Raw genomic sequence first — 20,675 nt, 5'->3', positions numbered from 1 at the left:
GACAGCCCCTCATCCACTCCCCCTCTCACTGTCTTCTCCTTCATTCGAAGCAGAGAGAGGGAGTCATGAGCGTCTGTGCCGTAAGGATGCAGAAAACACGTTCTGTGCATTGTTTAACGTAACAGAGAGGTGGACTAAGTGTCAGCGGCCAGTTTGTTTTCTTTTTTCCCTGCTTTTTTCCTCTCAGGCTCCACTCATTTGTGCACGCCTCTCCCTGGCTCTTTGGCTGAGAAGCGCTGCCTGAACGCAGGCAGAGTACCTGCTGCCTGGGGGATTTTCTGACATGAATAGCGGCGATCAGAGTGTATGTTTTGGCTGGCAGTGAACACTTCCTCTGAGGCTCAGCTGGACAGAGTTTAAGTCCAGGACACAAGGAGGAACACCAGCGCAGGAATGGATGCTTAAGAGAGCTAAACGGAGAGAGAAAGAGCTCTAAATAGCTTCTGACTCCAATGAAAAGAAACGAGAGCGGAAGAGACACTTTTTCCAGAGCGACAAACAACTTGGCTGAGTCCACAACAGGAGCTTGTCTTGTCTCGGGAGTTATTCACTAAAAAGGACTGAGAACTAACAACACTGTCCAAAGCAGTTGTCTTGTTTGCTTTACACGTACTGTGGCAATCTCAGCTGTTCCTCGTATCTTGTTTCCGGCTACCCGGATCAAGGAGCGCGCCTCTGCGCTGACAGCAGCATCTGGGGGAGAGTCTACACACCATATACCTCAACTTTCGACTCTACGCTTCTTGAAAAAGAGGGGAGGTCGCCAGAGAGGACTTGTGTTGAAGGAAGGGGGGGTTGAGGAAAAAAGACCTTACTGCTCTCCAGGGCATATGGTCGAGCTGGCCGAAGACAGCTGCTGACTCTCTGTGGGCTAATTATTTATTCATTCAGGAGATTCAGCCTGGGGCGGGGGAAGAAAAATTTCGACTTTTACAACCAAAGTCGAGCCTAGTGTTGGAGTTCGCTGGAGGACTTGGGAAGGGGTCACTCTCCAAAAGTTTGTACGTTGTGTGTGTGTGAAGCTAATGACTCCAGTTCCAGCTTGTGAGCAACTGAGTGTTTCCCAGGACAGACGGCTAGCATGATGCCTAGCCACACCCGCAGTGAATCCTGACACATGCCACAACGAGAGCAGCCTGGCATCTTCATGCCGCTGTCAGGCACAGACAGGTGGCAGCACATCTTGAAAAGAGGGAACACCATTGTGCTATAAAAAATTACAAGCACCCCTAAAGATGAATCAAGAGCCAATTCATTACTAATTCACCAAGCCGTGGAGTTCTGCGCTTGCGGATTTAAAGTACAAAGTGCAGTGGGGATTGTTTGCACTCACTTGTCCGTGTTACCAATCTAGGCCAGGGGTCCAGTGCAGCTTTTGTCAAACACACTCAAGAGAACTTGCACACTAACCTTTCATGACAAACCACCCCTGTGCTTGGGAAAGAAATGGAGCGATTGCAAGAGGGTCGGGGACTGTAGGACCGGTACCCTTTCAAGAGTGGCAGTAATTTGGAAACAATGCGTTGCTTGGAGACTGATGAAAGCATTTGTCTACGTTTTTCAGGAAGAAACTGCGAACATAAGCACCACTGGAATTTAAGCTGAAACCGTTTTAGGATTTCTTTCGTCTATCCTTTTTCTCTGAGTCTGTTTGGAACGCTTGCCAACTTGGCGTACTTTAGGGACGGCGCGGAGTGGAGTATGACCAGTTGTCAGTACCCCACGCCGCCCCCAGAGCGGGACCGCATGTACCAGCACAAAGTGTCGCTGGTCGTGCGGTACTTCATGATTCCTTGCAACATCTGTCTCATACTGCTGGCCACGTCCACGCTCGGCTTCGCTGTACTCCTCTTCCTCAATAACTGTAGGTCACAGTTAGTGAAACATGACGTGCAGCGTATGTATATATATATGTGTTTGCCTGTTTGTGTTTGTGCATGACCCTGTAGAATTTTTGTTGCCTGATAAGTTTCAGAATAGTGCTTCTTTCCCTTGTGGGCTCTGTAGAGTTTTCTTCAGTGATGTTCACGGAGGCAGAGGGAGACACAATGACGGATAGATGGTTCAATAAGGATCGATGGCAATCAAAAACTAATCCCTAATGCGTAGGCTTCGATCCCCTGCCTGACAGTGAAATGATTAAGGATGACACAGATAAACTGTCCTCATCCTACAAAGTGCTTGAGCGCTTGTGTCTAAAAACACAGCTCGGTGGCATTCTGTCATCCCTGAAGCAGTGGTATTTAGACTGCACAGTGGGATAAAGGGGGCAGATTAAATGCCTTTGGATGTGAAAGCTTGGCATTAGCTTCAGTGCTTACTGTATCTGCTTGAGTGAATCTGCAAACGCTTTGGTATCTTAGGGTGCCCCACCAGCCAGTGTGTGTTGCCAGATAGATTTGGCACTGTGCTTACAAAGAAAAGATTGGAGACGAAACGTGAGCTCCAGAGCATGTCAAAATGCGCTTTGATGACATGGAGCAGCAGGTAACACTGCTCTTTTCCTGTTTTGGATGCATTGCTATCTCTGTTCGTTTTTATCTGCCATTTTTTGCATGGTTGCATCTCGTGTTTTCTTCCTCTGTGAATTCACAGTTTCACAGAATTGAGCTGTCTAAGACCAGAATAGCAGAAATGTAAACATATATACTTTCTTAGGATGCTGTGCTACAGAAGAAAGGATCATTGATTAGAAAATGGTACTGCTATGCATCAGTGCTGATGGCTCATTAAACTCTTAATGATTTGAAATTGAGAGGACTATTTTAAGGGAAGCTTGTACAGATCACACACATCTTATTATTATTATTATTATTATTATTATTATTATTATTATTGTCCATCTTTCCATTTTTTGGTCTGTGTACACTTGAATTTAGTGACTTTTTTTCTGTTGTCAAACAAGGTGACCTGTCAAGTTATACCAGAAACGATTATTATTTAACTTTTACAGACACCTGTATAGTGTTGATGCAAATATTTGACAAATTGTATAAAATTCACAATCATTCTCGCTCTGATTTGAATCTGTATTTAGTGAAGCGATTTTTTTACAGTTTGGGGTTCTTGGGCCTCAGGCCCTATATGTAGGATATATGCAACATCCTCCTGTATAGAGATAATAATATACACCTTTCGGATAAGAATATGTTTAATATTGCTGGAAGCAATCTCTAGGCTCCTAGAAAAGAGAAAACAGTGAGAGGAAGCAAAATGAGAGAGCATCCAGCCCTATGCGCCCTCTGTAAACCATTACCTACCACATTTCTCATAATCCTACCTGTGCCCTCACTTAAAGAAATCCACGGTGCCTCTACATTAGCTCTATATTAAAAGACCAAAAAGGGCCCTTCATGAAATTCGGAAAATGTGCCCTCTCCATCCCTCAATAAAGGAGTCTGAGTGTGAGGTTCATTTATAAGCCGACCATGTCGCAAAATCGATTTAATCCAGACAGATTCCATTAGATTTAAACATAAACTCAGTTAGAGCACTCCATCCCTGCTCCTCAAAGATGAGTAAAAAAACAGGATGGGAGTGAAAGGAGTACCATTAACATGGAGAGGTGCATCGTAGCGTTTGAAAGCTTGTTGGAGTGGGATACAGACCAAAGGTTAGTCATTTCCATTTTCATTTAGCAGGCACAGAGAAGAGAGGCCACACAGGACTAGAGCTGCTCAGCTCCACAACCAAATCCATCAGCTCATACATACACATCAGCAAACTAGATAATAAAACAGAAAAGGAAAGAGAAACAGACACTGAATGAAAACATGTGCACAGATATTTACAGATATGACAGTCTGCCTGACAGTTCACATTGAGGTCTATTTGGGGTAACAGCTGGATGACTATATCTGCCTTATCGTGCTTTTGACATGGCTTTTTATCAAATAAATACAATTTAAAATAAAATATTGATTTAAATTTAAATTATGCAGTGACATGAGATACATAAAATTGACTTATGTTTAGTAATTCTACATTATTTATCTTGCTGCTTTGTCATCTATTCTCAATTATTTTCAGTGCTTTGTGATATGATGTTCTTCACTTGTTCTCCTAATGCTACTGTATGTTTCACCTTCTTAGATTTTTTAATCTCACTTTTCCTGAAAATATTGTGGAAAAAATAAAAATAGTTTGTTAGTGCGAGCATATTGGTATAGGATCATGAGGTAACATATTGTGATATTACAATATTTAACATTTACATTTTTACATGACTCTGAATACTGATACTAATTGATCTAAAGTGTAAAATTGTAAAAAAGCTTCTGATTTGTCTACATAGCTGTGCTAACATATATCACAGCCTTGACTAACTAAACATAAAGAATTGCAATGTTATTGCATTGTGACCCAAGTATCAATATGATATTGTATCGTCAGGCCCCGAAGAAAATGTTTGCATTATACAAACAGTTCCACACTCTAGTGAGTTATGGCCTTTTGTCTTTGTATAGGGCAGTAGGCTATATATACAGTTCTGGGAAAAATTAAGAGACCACTTAACATTGATTATTATATAGCCTACTGCCCTACAAAGGCAAAAGACCATAACTCACTAGAGTGTGGAACTGAGAAAAATTACTTTAAAGATTTTGAGTTGTCCAGCCAAATTAATTATAGGTAGGACAATGGAAATCTGGCAATTAGATGTTTTAGTAATGATAATTCTTACTACTAAAACATCTAAATGTCACATTTACTACATAAAAAAATATTGAGTTCAAATTTGACTTTTGACCCCTATTTTGAAGTTACTGTACTCTGCCTTTGTATTGTCTGCAAAAAGTAAGAAGTCACACCAAGGCAAATGGCAGTAACTTCCACATTATCAATATTTGGTTGCTGATCACCATTTACAAAATCGTTATAGTAACAGCGGACCCACTTTATATATACAATGCACTTATTGCGTACATACATGTTTTTACATTGTACTTCCATTTTTAAAAATGACCTGCATGTAATTACACCTGTTATTTTTGTAATTACACTGTTGACACTTCCCTTACACCTAACCCTACCCTTAAACTTACCCTTACCACCACACCTGTCCCTAACCATACCCGTATCCCACCTCAATATTAGCAAAAGTGTTTTGCAATACAATATGAACACAATAAGTGCATTGTACTTGTTTTTTGATGTACATAGTAGTAACAGCTGTATCAAATCTAGTGATCATGGCATTTATTTTGGATGATTTACAATTGCTTTTTTATATGGAGCAGTTATTCATTGGATAGCTGACTTGCCTACTATTTATGTTATAGGCTGCTAGCTAGCTAAATGGCATAGATTGCAACCAATATAGTTTGTTAGTCTAATGCATCTTCTGTGTTACACAATTTCTTACCGTGACCTTGATGCCTGCGTTTCAAAGCCATCTCAAGTCCTTAAACGCTATTAGTAAAAACAACCACTCAACTATTTGTTTTACCTACACTTTTATTCAGGTATCATATGTGTCAGAAGTGCATCAGTGACAGATGTATGACACAGGCTAAACATATTTTAAACGCAGTAAACTTTAATGGACAGTAAAACAAAGGCCAAATACCGTAACTCCAGGCCAGCACAGTAACTTCTAAACAACAGCTAAACAATAGCAGAGTATCCCAACTCAATTTGAGCGTTCTAAAACAAATGAAAAGAACAGTAACTGGTGTTACGGTGTTCTGCCTTGGTTTCTCCTGGGCTTTTGGAAGTTACTGTTAAGACAACCCATTATAATTTCGATAAAACAACGGAATTGACTTATCCACTTATCCTTGATACTTATCCACATGATAAAGGAGGTCTTGAATGTCCCAAAAATATCAATAACTAATTTTAGACCAAAAATTAAGTTACTGCCTTTTGCCTTTGTAGGGCAGTATATATGTGTGTATATATAACTATTAATAAGCAGTACTTTTACAGTTTTTTAATCTTAAGTGTCATCAAAAGTCAGTGTGTGTGTGTATATATCAAAGTCAGTGTAGTCCAAACAGCATTGTTTCCATTTTTGGATGAAATATCCCTATAAGTAAAGCAAATGGGCTTGAGGTGAGCCTTGTGTTGAATTTTTCAGTCGTGTATCATTTACATGTGAAACAAACGTTCCCGTGAGACCGGCACAGACAGCTGTTTTGTCCTCTACTGCAACTGGACATATAAGAAAGTCGAGCTGTGCACAGGGTTATGCATTACAGTATGAGAGCAGTATATGTTTTATCTCTGATACACATCTGTGTGTGTGTTATTCACCCTCAGCTATGGCGCTGTTTCCCAGAGGATGAAACGCTGTAACTGTCATGATTGACTCTCGGACCAGTTCAACAGACACTTCATTATTCAAGGAGAGAAGCACAGCAACCCGTTTCAACTCTCTCTGTCTCTGTCTCTCTCTCACTCTCTCTCTTGCTTCCTCGTTCTCGCAGACCTCTGTTTTTCTGTCTCTCTCTCTCCAGTGCCGGCTTTCCAATCTTCCTTGCGCTCAGTTGTTGACAAGCAATTTGAAGTGAGCCTAAAATTAAACTCTATCCTGGCAGTTGGGGGTGCTGGTGAAGAGAGGAGCTCCGGCCCTGTGTGTGGGAGTGTGTGTGTGCATGTAAGCGCAACCGGCTGGCTGGGCAATTGATGTGATAGTTTTGTGGCGTTGGTTATTTCCGCCTGCAGAAGCAGGGTGTTGTAGCTGCACTTTAGCTAGATGGCTTCATGCGCATGTTGTTGAAAAGCCGGTTCTGTCAAGAGTAATAAGGTACACAAGTTCAGTGTTTCTAAAATCACTTCGGTTTGGAGGAAAGTTAGACTGAGTGGGGTCGCTTCCAACTTCTGTGGCAGTTCTCGCTTTCAGTCTGCGCTGATTTTAATGAGTTTCAGCCCAACGTTTTTGGCTGGTTTTGTAGTCTGAATATTTTAACATTTATTAGTGTAAGAGCTTAAAGTGATAGTTCACCAAAAGATGTAAATTCTGTCATCATTTACATTTACTCACCCTGATATCAGTCCATACCTGTGCAACTTTCTTTTTCTGTGGAACACAAAAGAAAATATTCTTATGGGTTTTTTTAAAATCTTAATTTCTTAAACATTATTCTGTAAGCGTGCAGATGTACCAGTCCCTTGAATTGGCTGATAATGAAAATTAAAACGCATGTTCAAAGTCTCTATAGTGTTTAAAATGTTAACATTATAGCCGTTGTCAGCCAGTGATTTGAAAATGCTCTATCACGTAGACATAAAGCTGTTTAAGCTCATTCCCTAAAATAAAGATTGATATATGCATCCATGATATAGTATAGTAGTATGAGCTTAGAAATAACCAAGAAAAGGCAGCAGAAAAGAACTTTTGTTGTCAAACTCGCTAGAAAATCAAGTCAAAAGCTGTTTGTTTTTGGTGCATTTTGGTATAAATTCATCTGTCCAACAAAGTTTAGATTTGAAAAAAAAAATGTAAGTTTTGTTTCTTGATGTAAAGTCTGTGAAAGTGATGCCATCTCACTGATCTTGTTAACACATACACTACCATTCAGAAGTTTGGGGTCAGTAGGATTTATATGTGTATATATACAGACAGTCAAACCAAAAATGAGTCAGACACCAGATATATTTTTTCTAGTGGGTGCAGGACACTATTCATTTATGTAAGTGAGGATAGCAAAATAAAGTAAAGTGTGACATTTTATACCCAAAAATTATTCATACAGTGGACTACCAGTAAAATTGATAACAATTGGAGACCAAAATTATTCAGACACCATGACCTGACCATGTTTTGCTGTATTTGTTTTCATTGCTAATGTGACCTTTTACACCACAGACTGAACATATTTTAAGCATTGCTTAATTGGTATTATCTAAATGTGTACTTAAATTTAACAGCTGATTGGTTGATTGTAAGCCATTACATACCTTTCTATCAAAGTTATCTGACATTTTCAAGATTAATTTGTTCTGAAAAAGTTTAACTCTGAGTTCTTGTCATATTTTATTACCATATATGTTTTTTTACTAAGTTGTTCACCAAGGCTGCATTTTTTTTAATCAAAACATAAAAAAAAAAAATAATTTAAGAATACTTGGGAAATATTACCATTTAAAATAACTTAAAACTTTTAATATATTTTAAAATTGTATTTATTCCTTTGGTGACAAAGCTAAATTTTAATCAGCCATTACTGGACTCTTCAGTGTCACATGCTCCTTCATAAATCATTCTAATTTTCTGATTTGCCTCTCAAGAAACATTTCCTATTATTATCGATGTGGAAAACATTTGTGCTGCTTACTATTTTTTGTGGAAACTGTGATACATTCTTTGATCAATAGAAATTAAGCTTAAAAGAACAACATTTATTTGAATTACTTAAGCTAAAATAATATGTTTTTAATAATGTCTAAGTTAATACTTGTTTAAAAACTTACTTTAGCAAAGTTTGTGCTATTATCTGTTTATTTTGATAAATAAAGTAATTTGTTGTTGTTTTTCAATAAATATACTTATAATATACTATGTAAAATACATAAATATACTATAAAATGTTAATAAAAAAATATATTTTAAAAATACAGAAACAATATTATTGTAAAAAGTAAAGATTCTGAAAGCGTTGAAGGAGATCCCATAATAATTTAATATAGATTTACAGTAGTAAATAAATTTATATATTATTGTATGATATTATGAATATCCTTTATCTTTTTTTTCATTTTAATTTAATTTTTATAAATATGATGGTTTCATTATAAATATGGTGATTTATTTTCAAGGTGGACACCCAACTGATATTTGTCTGATATTTGTCAAGGTGGACACCCAACTGATAAATATATCATTTTTACAATCTGAAACTAACCACGTCATGTCAACAAATGGAATAGTCAGTCAGCTATTTATTATCATGTTAACTATTGTGCCTTTTACCCCAAATACCATACTTTTTCATATTCTTCCGTTATTGAAAAACTGTTGCCTCAATTACCTTGAACAAAACTGAAAATCATTAACAAGACCTTTTTCTCAAAATATATTCAATAATTGTATCAATTTGCTGAATAAAAGTATTTTTGTCTTTTTTGTCTTTTTTCTTTTTAGTCTTACTGACTCCAAACTTTTGAACGGTAGTGTATAAGTATTATAGCAATAAAAAAAAAAATTTACTTGGTGTTTTTACATGTATTTCAGTGCTGTAAGGGCATTACTGTGGTAACTGACAGCAATGAGACTCCATGGATGCTGTTGATTGAGCTCAAGTTGTATTTAACCCGGAACATTCTTTTCATCTCATATTCCAACTGATCTCTCTTAATCTATTCTTTTTGAGATTTAACCTCTGTGAAAGAATCATGCAGTCCACTGTCCATCTACTCATTCAAAACGACTACTGACCACCTGGGACTGTCCGGACATCTTCCTTTTAACTAATGTGCCTCTCTCTCTCTTCTTCCTCTGCAGATAAACCTGTTCACTTCACACCGGCTCCTCCTCCCGATGGTAAGTCCCATAAGAATTCTCCTGACCAGAGTGTTTTCAGCCTGCCCAGATAATGATCTCAGCTCAGGCCCGTTTGCTGTTTGAAGTGGGCGTCCTCACCGCGTCGCTTCCCATCGTCTGCTTGTGTGTAGCCTGTTAACATGGTCAGCGAGAAGCAGGAAGGGACATCTGCTTTGATGTGGAAATCTCCTGACATCTTGATTTATATAGACTGGTGGGATGCAGGGTGGCTGACTTCTTGGGCATGCGGCTACATTTTTTTTTTTTTTTTCTCGTTTATTACTAAAGCTGATTAGCTGCTTGTTTTTGCCAAGTTTATGAATATAAATCTCAATATTAAATGAGGTATTGTTTCTGTCATTGTCACCATGCAATGAGAGTCATTAATTATACAACAACAATTTATTGGCAAATGGCATATCTCTGCACAGATTAATTGGGGGAAACAGCTGGTTTCCCCACTCTGTTAATGAATATTTATATGCGACAACATGAAATGGGCTTTAGAGGTTACTCCTGAGCTGCCGGCAGTGGAGATGCTTCTCTTTATGAGCTGGAGGGAGCTTCATTATGGACACCGTCGTAAATACTCAAACAAAATAGCTGCATGTGTGTGGGTGTAGTCGGTATTAATGCGCCCGAAATTACATGTCGTATAATTAACTACAGTGCACACGTGCAAACATTTTGAAAGTTTTCAGCGTGGTTGCCCTGAATGTCCAAAGGAATAACAAACAAACCATATTGTGTGTGTGTGTGTGTGTGTGTGTTTTCGTCACCATGTTTTACTTTTGATGAAAATATTATTTAAATTGAGTCCATTTTAGTAAGGATGTATCGATGTGAAAATTGGCAGATAACAGATATTTTATATTTGTAATTATAATGTTATTGTAACATTATTTTGTGTTGCCTATATTGTGCTGCACATGTTGCACTTAATCGTATACAAGGCTGCTTGTATGGGACGATACAAATATTTTTTCCCCTGCATTATTTACAGACAGGCGTCCACAGGGCACCTCTCACCGTCTTCAAACTGTCTTGCTCTCACTCCCTCGCGCATATTAATCAAAATCAATTGAGAATTTACACGATGGTAAAAGGTCGAAAGACTGAAGTTTCACGTGGAGCATTGGGAGATTTTTTCCTGAATTACCGCTGGTGTTGCTCTACAAGAGATTAAGTTAAGTGCACCTACACTCTAAAAAATGCTGGGTTAAAAATAACCCAAGTTGGGTTGAAAATGGACTAACCCATCAATTGGGTTGTTTTAAGCAAACATTTAACCCAACCGCTGGGTCAAAACAACCTAATTGCTGGGTCCATATTCAACCCAACTTGGGTTATTTTTAACCCAGCATTTTTAGAGTGTAACCATTAAATGACTAGGTTGTAAATAGTTTTAAAATTAAGTATAGTACAGTCAGTGTGCACTTTATTATGCTGCTTGCTTGTTGATACTGTGTGCAATAGTGTAATTATTTTATTTATGCTTAAATATTTATTTTCCGAATTTATTTTTTTATTTTTACTTTTTTTTCTTGTTCTACCTCACCTGTTTTTACTATTTGTTAAATATTGTTTTTTTTAGTTCAATAAATGTTCCTTTTTTAAATTGTAAATTTTAAATTGTTATCATGATCATTGTGTAATTTTTATGTTGTAAATTGAGGGAGGGAGCAAAAGCAGTATCGGCTCCAAATATTGGCTCAAGAAAATCGGCAGCCCGTATCGGTCATCGGCTAAGGCGGATGAAAAAAAATCGGTATCGGCATCGGCACTAAAAAATCCATATCGGTCGATCCCTAATTTCAATCATATTTCAAGCAATTCAAAACCGTCATGGTGAACAGTGCACATCTGAAGTGTCTCGGCTGAAGGAAATAATCCTTTATTTATCGGCTTTAATATATCGGCCAAATTTTGTTATCAGGCCGATAACGATAACATAAAAAATGTATCATGTCGTGATACATATAATATCGTGCATCCCTAATTTTTAGTCATTCGTTTTAGTCTGATTCTACTGAAATTAAACTTACATTTAAATGATTAAGAGTGTGAACCTACACTGATTACGATTATCATGCCATCGACTGCATCCTCATGTATACAATTTTGTCAGTCAGTTATATGAACTGAACCTTTAATTTACCTGCTCAAAGAAAACGTGCTTCTTGAATGTATAAAACAAAACTAAAGTCTTAGCATAGAAGACAACAGAAGCGTTTAGAACAAATACACAAAATACTAAAAGCCACTTCAGGAGGTGCTCTGGGCCGCATTACAGTCAAAACTAAAGACTAAATGCATCTGGTTGTTGAAACCACATATGCCAATTTTAGTCCTTGCAACAATGCTAAAAAAAATGTACGCGCATGTGAGAGCATTATGGGCTATATGACATGTTATAGCCCGATATGATAACGCTACTGAAGCACGCATCGCCGCAGACGAACAGCTGCATATCTCTTCATCAAGCCAGCACACAAAATACCGAAAGTAAAGTCGCAGGTGCACAACATACATACAATCATCTTCATTAAAAGTAAAGAAACTGAATGATCTTACCAGTGCTGTTGCCGCGCTCGCTCCTATTGCGGTCTTTGATTTTGAAATGAGCTGATGATTAATAAAATGCAGCTCATATCTGTTGTTTTAGGTGACGCAAACTCCAATAAATCTGCATATAGTGCGGGAATTGAAGATCGTATTTATATCCGTTTTGCAGAGATACATTTATGTGCCCAAGTGTAAATGAAATCATTTTGATAAATCAGATAGCTTTGATTTACACACAGCGCATGTGTTCTCCAGCTCGTGCTTACCAGGTTGTTCATAAAAGTCGAAAAGTGTCCAGATTTTAAAGTAGTTGGAGCATTTAAATTACTCGCACTCGCCTCCCTCTGCCATTGTATTATACCGCGCTAAAGCACGTACGTGACAAATAACGTCAGAAAATATGAAAACATTATAATCGGTTTTGGTCTATTACTGAACCGATACCGAATCGTCCTCATCTGCATCGCGATGCATCGTAGAAACTATTAATTTCGACACCCCTATAAATGATAGAAAATAGCATAAGTGTTATTTTAGTATTATGTAACTTAGTACAAGTTCACTTTTGTACATATATAAGTTGAAATGTTCATATATACAGTATATATATATACATATATATATATATATATATATATATACATATACATATATATATATATATATACATATATATATACATATATATATATATATATATATATATATATATATATATATATATATATATATATATATATATATATATATATATATATATATATATATATATATATATATATATATATATATATATATATATATATATATATATATATATATATATATATATATATATATATATATATATATATATATATATATATATATATATATATATATATATATATATATAATTAATCTCATACTTAAATTATATATGAGTGAGTTAATTGACCTGCTAGTAAATCACAGTTCACCAGTAATATTTCACTGTTAAGCTTCAGCTCAAGTGGGTCAATTCCTGACATTGACTATGATTTGGATAATGTGAAACAATCAATGGGCCTTATTTTAATGATCTGAGCGCATGGTCTGAAGCGCAGCCACGCAGGTGCACTTAGGGCGTGTCCGAATCCACTTTTGCTAGTTTAACGACAGAAAAAAGGTCGGTATTGACTTTAGACCAGGTTTGGTCTCAATGCACCTGAATACACTTCGTTTTCAGACCATGGGTGAACAGATGAGGCGAGTACATTTGCTATTTAAACAACATGAAAATGATAACTGCGTCAGACTGAAACTAACAAAAAACACGTGTGTCGTGCATGGCGGCGCATTGCGCCGGGTGTATGGTAGGGCACATGGTCTTTGTAGAATTTTGTTAATCTTGCTTTTTTTTATCACAATTTAGTCAACAGTATGATTTAATTTAAATAATTTTAATTAGAGTCACAATTCATCTTTATAATTGTTTTGAAAAGACTTTGTTGACCAAACATTTTTATCAGTAGATAAAAAATGCATTTGAAGAAATGGCCCTGCTGGATCGTGGCTCGGTTTTCACATAATTGCACAATCACCTCTTCATAGGATGTTCTGTCTGAGGGTCTGAGGAAAGGCTTGTGTTGAAAATCCAACTTTGAGATGAATTTATTCTGCAGCAGCTATTAGTTATTAGACAATGGTTATTATCTCCTTGAAAAACTGTCCATGTTGCACTGCTGGGTAATTATATTTGATTGATGTTTTGATTAACCTTACTGTTTACCCAGAGATAGGAAACTTGTAAAATGTTACCTAAAATGTATACGTCTGACTCGTAGAGAAATAGAGGCAATATACACTTCTAACTGCTTTTTAATAGAAGTTTAATGACATAAGAGATTGCTTTGAAACCCTGCAGTTCTGAGAGAAATTGCGAGGTGCCGAGTGAAGTCACAAAACATTCCCCCCTTTGATGCTTTCCGAACCGTGGGCTATTGATCACACTGCATGTTTTCGATACATGGATGTTTCTTTTCCCCCGTCTGTTTGTTTCCGCTCTAGCTGAGTGTTTAAAAGCCACAGCCAGCTCTTAATTACATTTCCCATTGTTCTGCAAGTTCTCAGACGGACGGTTCTTTATGTGCCAGACCTTCACAAGCCCGCAGAGAAGCTCTCCTCCCAGCTATCTCATCCCCAGCCCTGCGGCCGCTGTCTTCAGAGGCCATTTAGCGTCAAGGGAGATTGCTTGTCCAATTACACTTCCATCCCCAATCCTTCATTGCCATATTAATTCGTTACAAGCCATAGATGTACTTATATAAAAGCCTGTGCATTAGGAAAATGAGCATGAGAGGGAAAACATGTCCTCCGTTCCAAGGGCATAATGACATTCCCAGACCAAATTATCCACCGATATTTAATTAAACGGAATTACATCACAGACATCCAAGTATCCTGCTATTACCAACACAATTGAAGTATTTACCCTTCAAATAACAGAAAACAATCAAGTATTGAAGTTTCCCTCACTTTTGAAGCATGTTTGTACGTGCATCTGCCCGTTCCAACTCAATAGAAGGTGTTTAAACACTAGCTGAAACCTGACAAAGCAACCTTTAATTAGCACGATTTTGTAGGCCGTTTGTTCTCTGTCTTTAAGCTGATGTCCTTCAAAGTTTCAGTCGCTCAAGTCGCCAAACCAAACGCTGCCAGATTTCCAAGCTCAGGGCCATGTTGCCCACACAAAGGTCATTCGTGTAAGATTTGGCAGAGCTTTGTCCCGTTAATTATCTCTGTGGCGTTTTAGAAAGTTGGCTTGAGGAAAACATCTTGCTTTCAGTAAAACAAATGTTCGTTTGTTTATATCCAACCCACTTACGACGCTGTGTGCGCCAAGCGATAAACTTGAGGGTATTCTGTAATTGGAATGCCCTTGTTTTGGCCATGTATTAATGTTATTTTTAGAAGGAGTGAAAGAAACAATGACAGGATTGTGTCGGTAGTTTATAACCATCAGATCAGATGTTTGACTGGTTTGAGAGTTGCGTATGAGATGATGTCGCCTGTAGCAATAGGTCACCTAGCATTCCTGCTTTAATTTGGGTCATGTTGGAAATGAGATGGTGAGATACGGACATGGTAACTCAAACCCTCCTCGCTGTCTCCTACACATCTCGGCGTGTGGTAATGAATACACTCCATCTGAAAGCAGCCTTCCGTTCGGCGTTTGTCACAGCGATTTTTTCCCCCTCGGGGCCGAGCTGTACCTGCAAAAAAACATAATAGCAGATTGAATCGAGTAGGTGGTGGGATGTAAGACGGAGATGTTTATGTGGGCCCGAGCTGTGGACTTACTTTCAGAGACCCTGCCAAACTTTCTTTAGCTTTGAAAAGCTCAAATGGCTTCTTCGGGAAAGGGGGAATGATAACAAATAAAAGGCATGGCTTGTGTAATTTATTCAGCCGTTGCTGTGTTCTTGACAGAAGGAAGCAGAATTAATTATTACCAGTGTCTTATCTTAATTAAATCTTTTCATGTCATGGATTTCACACAAAAGAGCCCGAAAATCATGTTCATCTCCACTTTTTTTTGGCTTTCCGAGGACAACGTGTATCAAGATATCAAATATGTAGCATAAATTCATCTGGGGATTAACTGTTTTACCTAACTCCAGCTCTTGTCGAAGTTTTCGAGTTTGACATTACGCCGGGAAGTTTTGTTGCCCTCTGTGCTGTCTGAACATGAATACAACGGCGAGAAATTCTAGAGAATGGCTGTCTTTGTAGTTCTGTAGAATCAGCATTTGCTTGCATAAGCAACAAACAGAAGAGCTTGTCATGGAGAGGAAATCGGGGAGGTGTGGGCACAGCTTGTTGTGATATTAATCTGTCTAACATATTCTTGACACAACTCAGCAGTGTACAGAGCAGAAATGGAAGCTATTGATTTCTGGAGGAGAGAGATGGCAAGTTTACGCATTGAGGGTTAGAAAGTAGATCCGAGACGTGGCTGGTTTGTTTCAGAGGACCGTGAGGAAAGCAATTCATATTGACATTCGCATCAGTGAGGTTTTGTCACACCACTGGTTCTACCTGGACTTCAGATATACACTTAGTCTTTTGTGTTCAATTCAGACATACAAGACATAGTGTGTGTCCCTAATAATGAAAAGAAGAAAAAAAAACTCTAATTTAAAACACGTCAAGTTCTTAGAAATGCACTCTTTGTATTCATGTTGGTTTTGAAAAACCTTTCAAGCCAAGTTTGGAATTAAGGACTAAAAAAGTCATGTGGTGTAACCAAGTAAAAGCTAATATAATTTTCTTACACCTTAGAAAATACAACTTTGCATTTTACATCATTAACTCTGTCTTGTCATAAAAAGGTCAACTTATTATATGATATTTTAAGAGGGTCTACAGGGTTCCTCTCTGTGATATTTATCTGGTTTTGTCTTTCTTTTTCTGCATGTTGGGTACACAATTGTTTTATTTTTTCAAATGTCACTCAAATCTTAAATATATATATAGGAATTTCATTCTCAGAATAGTTGTTACCCTGACAGTTTTGTCCACAAAACATATCTTAATTAATATTAAAGGGGACCTATTTTTGCCCTTTTTACAAGATATAAGTCTCATGTGTCCCCAGAAAGTGTCTGACATTTCAGCTCAAAATACCCCACAGATAATGTATTACCATGTTTTAAAATCCTGTTTTTGAGTGGAATGGAAAACATGCTGTTTTTGTGCATGTATCTTTACATGGAAATGAGCTGCTGCTCCCCACCCCAATTTCCAGAAGAGGGTGGAGCCTTTACAGCTTGTGGCTCGGATACTCTGCCAAAATCTAAAACATCTGTTTGGTTTTGATTATCATCTCTTTCGTGGTCACGCTCATGTGACACTGCAGTTCTTCGTCATCATGAAAGTTTATTATCTGCATGCGTTTTAAAGCCAAACGGCAAGAAATCGCATGTGTATATTAGATCTGTGTATTAAAGTGAAAGCAGTGTAATATACAGTACCTACTGCTATACATGCTGTTAATATGAATCAAACAACAAAAGAAAAACAAAATCACTCACTGATCTTGATTGAAAAACTTCAGTAGCTTTAATAAGAATACATTTCTTACTTGAATGCTGCTGTTAAATGCTCTGGCGAGTACAGCTCACTCAGGGCGGGGTCTATGCTAATAGTGCAGAGTCTGTCAGCAGTTGTGGGCGGGGCCTAAGCATATGTGATATCACATTGCATTAGAAACTGCAAACGGCTTCTTCTGAGATGCTGCTTATGATTTATGGGGATTAAAAAATAAAGGAGTGGGTGGATTTTTACCATTATTGGGTGGTTGTGTACACACTGCTGACACACATTTCTGCAAAAAAAAATATCAGTTTATTTTGCATAATAGGCCCCCTTTAATTCAGAAATGTTCAAGTCATTTTACTGTATGTATGAATGGCAGTTGTAATGTGTTTTTGAATAAATTCATTGTTTGGACAGAACAATTAACATCACGTCATTGACCTCTTTGTCACCAATTTTAAATCCTTCCTTAAGCATCTCTAATCGTTTCACCTAGTGTCTGCGCTTTAGTTCCTTCCTTGAATCACAACATGAACCAAAACAGTGGCAGAAGGCAGTGCGCTAAAACTCAGGTCTTTGCGAGAGGAAGACGTCTTCTGATGTAGTGTTGGATTTAATTATCATAATTACAATGCATAGCATTTGGGATGATGATGAAACATTGAATGAAGCGTTTCTCAAGCGTTCACAGATGCATTAGTGAGGCAGAAATACCTTGAGATGCTGTGTTGTATGATTAATGTGATCGTTTGGCACATAGATGCAGGTTCAGATGTTGTTGACAGGCTTACAAGGAAATGCGAAACGACATGATGGGACCGTAATGCGGGGGCAATCCCTATCGGTTTTTTAATTGTTAATCGCACCCGTTAAAATTAGAACGCTCTCTAGTCTCATTATGAAACCAATTATGTTGCGTACACTTCAGTTTTTATTACATAGACTTTCACTTGTCTTTCTATTAGTCTATTTGTTCAAGAGTTTGTAGCAGATCCTGCAAACCATTTGTCATTGTTTTGTGGATGTTATTCCATGGGGCTAATTGTGGCTATGCTAACCAGCAAACCGCTTTCTGACCCACAGCTGTACTTTTTTGTACGGTTTACGTTGTGTCCTGTAATAGCACCTCACTTTTCTTCATAAAAAGGCTCACTACTGTGTCTTGCTAGTCAGATTTTACACAGTATTTCTTTATTTTTGTATTATTCTCTTCATAAAAGCAAATCCTCACAGCAGGAGGGCTGCTGTCCTCTAAATTGTGTGCTCCGGTTTCTCTGTCCAGGCTAGTGTAACTGTAAGGCGAAACTGCTTTGTAATTCTATTCAAATGTTCCAGCAGCAGCAGGAGCAGCACAGTCAGTGTTTGTGCCTGGACTGCTGCTGACATGATGGAGTGGGTCTGCATGAAGGGTGCAGGAAACCATAAATCTCCCTGTTTAAAACCCCAAAACACGATCTTTCCCCTTCTCTCTCTCTCTCTTGCTTGGTAACAAAAACAGACAGGGTCTTTGCACCCATGGAAGCAGACTTCTTTCCCTTGCCATGCAAGACCCGATATCATACTGGACATTGTTTGGGCCCATTTGTGTGTGTTTGTGCTTGCCCATTGCCTCCGGTCTCATAAACCCTATAGGAGTCCAACTCATTCTCATCTAATTTGTATTGTTTCCCAGACTTCCCCTTAATGGCTTGTTTGACATGTGTGCTCCGCGCCACTGCACACAATTATGACAAGGTGCTTAGACAGCCCGGCGAGGCTGGAGGCCAACATTTCTATTGACACTCGCTCTTTTACGACAGAGGCCTGCCGAGAAACGAGAGCCAGCCGTCGCCTTGAGTGATCGTGATAGATGTGGCTATCTGTGCAGGTGTGAGCGTGTGTTCATGTGCATGTGGCATCACTTTCCATCAATAACCTGATTTCTGAGTATATTGCATGCAGACACTCCAGCTGAGTCCAAAATAGCGTACTGTCTGAGTAGGTACTACATTTGAATTTGAATCTACTTCGCGACCCACCATTAAAAAAGTATGTTATGAATGTAATCAGGGCGTACTACATCCGCCATGTTGTCATTATCATGTGACCTATAGCATCAGGGTCCCTTCATCTTCACTCATAAATCCCCTCCCATGGCCTCATGGGATAGTAAATTGACCATCAAATGCACAGAATCTCGTCGGAAGTAGTAGGTCATCCGAGGACTTTTCGCCTACTGACATACTACTCTGTTGGCGTACTGTTTTTTTGCATACTGAGAAGTATTCGATTTCGGACGCAGCGACCATTTTTGTATTACATACTTTAGTGCTGGAAGAATTTCCCTATCAATATCAGAGGATGAAAGGGAGAAATTGGCTCTCATTTTGAGTCTCAATGGGTGGACAAGTTGGTTGAATTCAGTTGAGTAGAGTCCACTTAGGACCCTAAAGCAGTTTTGTTGGCTGAAAGAACTTTTAATGGGTACTGTATACAGAGCTTCAATGGAAATCAATAGAGATTTTCATGTTTTTGAAAGAAGTACTCAAGGCTATATTTACATCACCCATTAATCCAGTTTAAAGTGTCACATGATCCCTAAGACATCATTCTAATATGCTGATGAATGTGGAAAACATTTGTGGTGCTTAATATTTTGTGAAAACAGTGATACATTTTTTTCAGGATTCATTAAATACAGCGTTTAAAAGAACAGCATTTATTGTTATCTTTTGTAGCATTGTAAATGTAAAAAATACTGTCACTTTTGATCAATTGTATACATCCTTCTAAATACGTATTCATTTCTTTCTAAATAAAAATCGTATTAACCCAAAACTTTGAACGGCAGTGAATATTTTTATTTTAAATATACATTTCCATCTCTAGATTCTTAAATGCATACCACCATGAATCATAATTTCTGCATAAAATTTTTGTTTTACTACCAAATTCTTCTCCCTTTTCTGGAAGAAGTTGCAAGATGCCTTTTGGGAGGATGTGTTTTACCTTCCTGTTTGCCTTTAATCATACATCTTGAAATCCTTAATTGAAGGAGGACAAATAAAGGCTGTTTTGTATGCAGCCATTTGCAACTTCGCCATGCAACTCTGGAGAAGCCTGCGTCGAGATCATTTGCATAATGAAAGGGATTGTATGTGTCACAGAAAGAAGAGCCAGGCAGCTGGAAAGGTGGCGATTTGCAAAGGAATTTTAAAACTCCTCTCTGAGAGGTGGTGCAAAAAGAACCTGGAAAAAAGGGTATAAAAGTCATGCCGTGCATAAACAACGACGTGAGCAAGACCCCTTTGGTAATCTGGGAAATGCATTATGAATGCTTAATCAAAGTATATATGCCAGGGAATATGCTTGAGCTACACAACAATGCCTTTAGCTTATTATTCTACCACGCCTTGAGCCATAAATCGTTTTCACTCAATCAAAAGTTTGTCTTTTGGTCCAAAATGGGAACGTTGAAGTCATTCTCAAAACTAACCTTTGGTTACGCTCCCCTGGTTTCCTTCATATGTAACACATTAAGCATGACGTTCCGCCCGGCAGGAGGCTGGCAAGATCTCTTCCAGCT

The 20,675-nt window shown here is 38.0% G+C and overlaps 1 protein-coding gene across 6 annotated transcripts in view; it reads left to right on the top strand.

Moving 5' to 3' along the window:
• agrn (agrin) overlaps positions 1-20,675 on the top strand; it is a 269,547-nt gene that overhangs the window by 109,324 nt on the left and 139,548 nt on the right. For 3 of the 6 annotated variants that reach the window (XM_079803366.1, XM_079803365.1, XM_079803370.1), the window contains exon 3: positions 9,449-9,487. In XM_079803366.1, the coding sequence (XP_079659492.1) occupies positions 9,449-9,487 (39 nt within the window). Of the gene's footprint in view, positions 1-45; positions 1,898-9,448; positions 9,488-20,675 lie in introns of those variants that run through there. The other 3 variants (XM_079803369.1, XM_079803368.1, XM_079803367.1) reach the window with 2 other exon arrangements.

This window comes from Gobio gobio (assembly GCF_949357685.1).
Source record: "Gobio gobio genome assembly, chromosome: 21".
In the NCBI taxonomy this organism is placed as follows: domain Eukaryota; kingdom Metazoa; phylum Chordata; class Actinopteri; order Cypriniformes; family Gobionidae; genus Gobio; species Gobio gobio.
The sequence above is the reverse complement of the archived record's forward strand: the minus strand, read 5'-3'. Positions and strand labels throughout refer to the sequence as shown.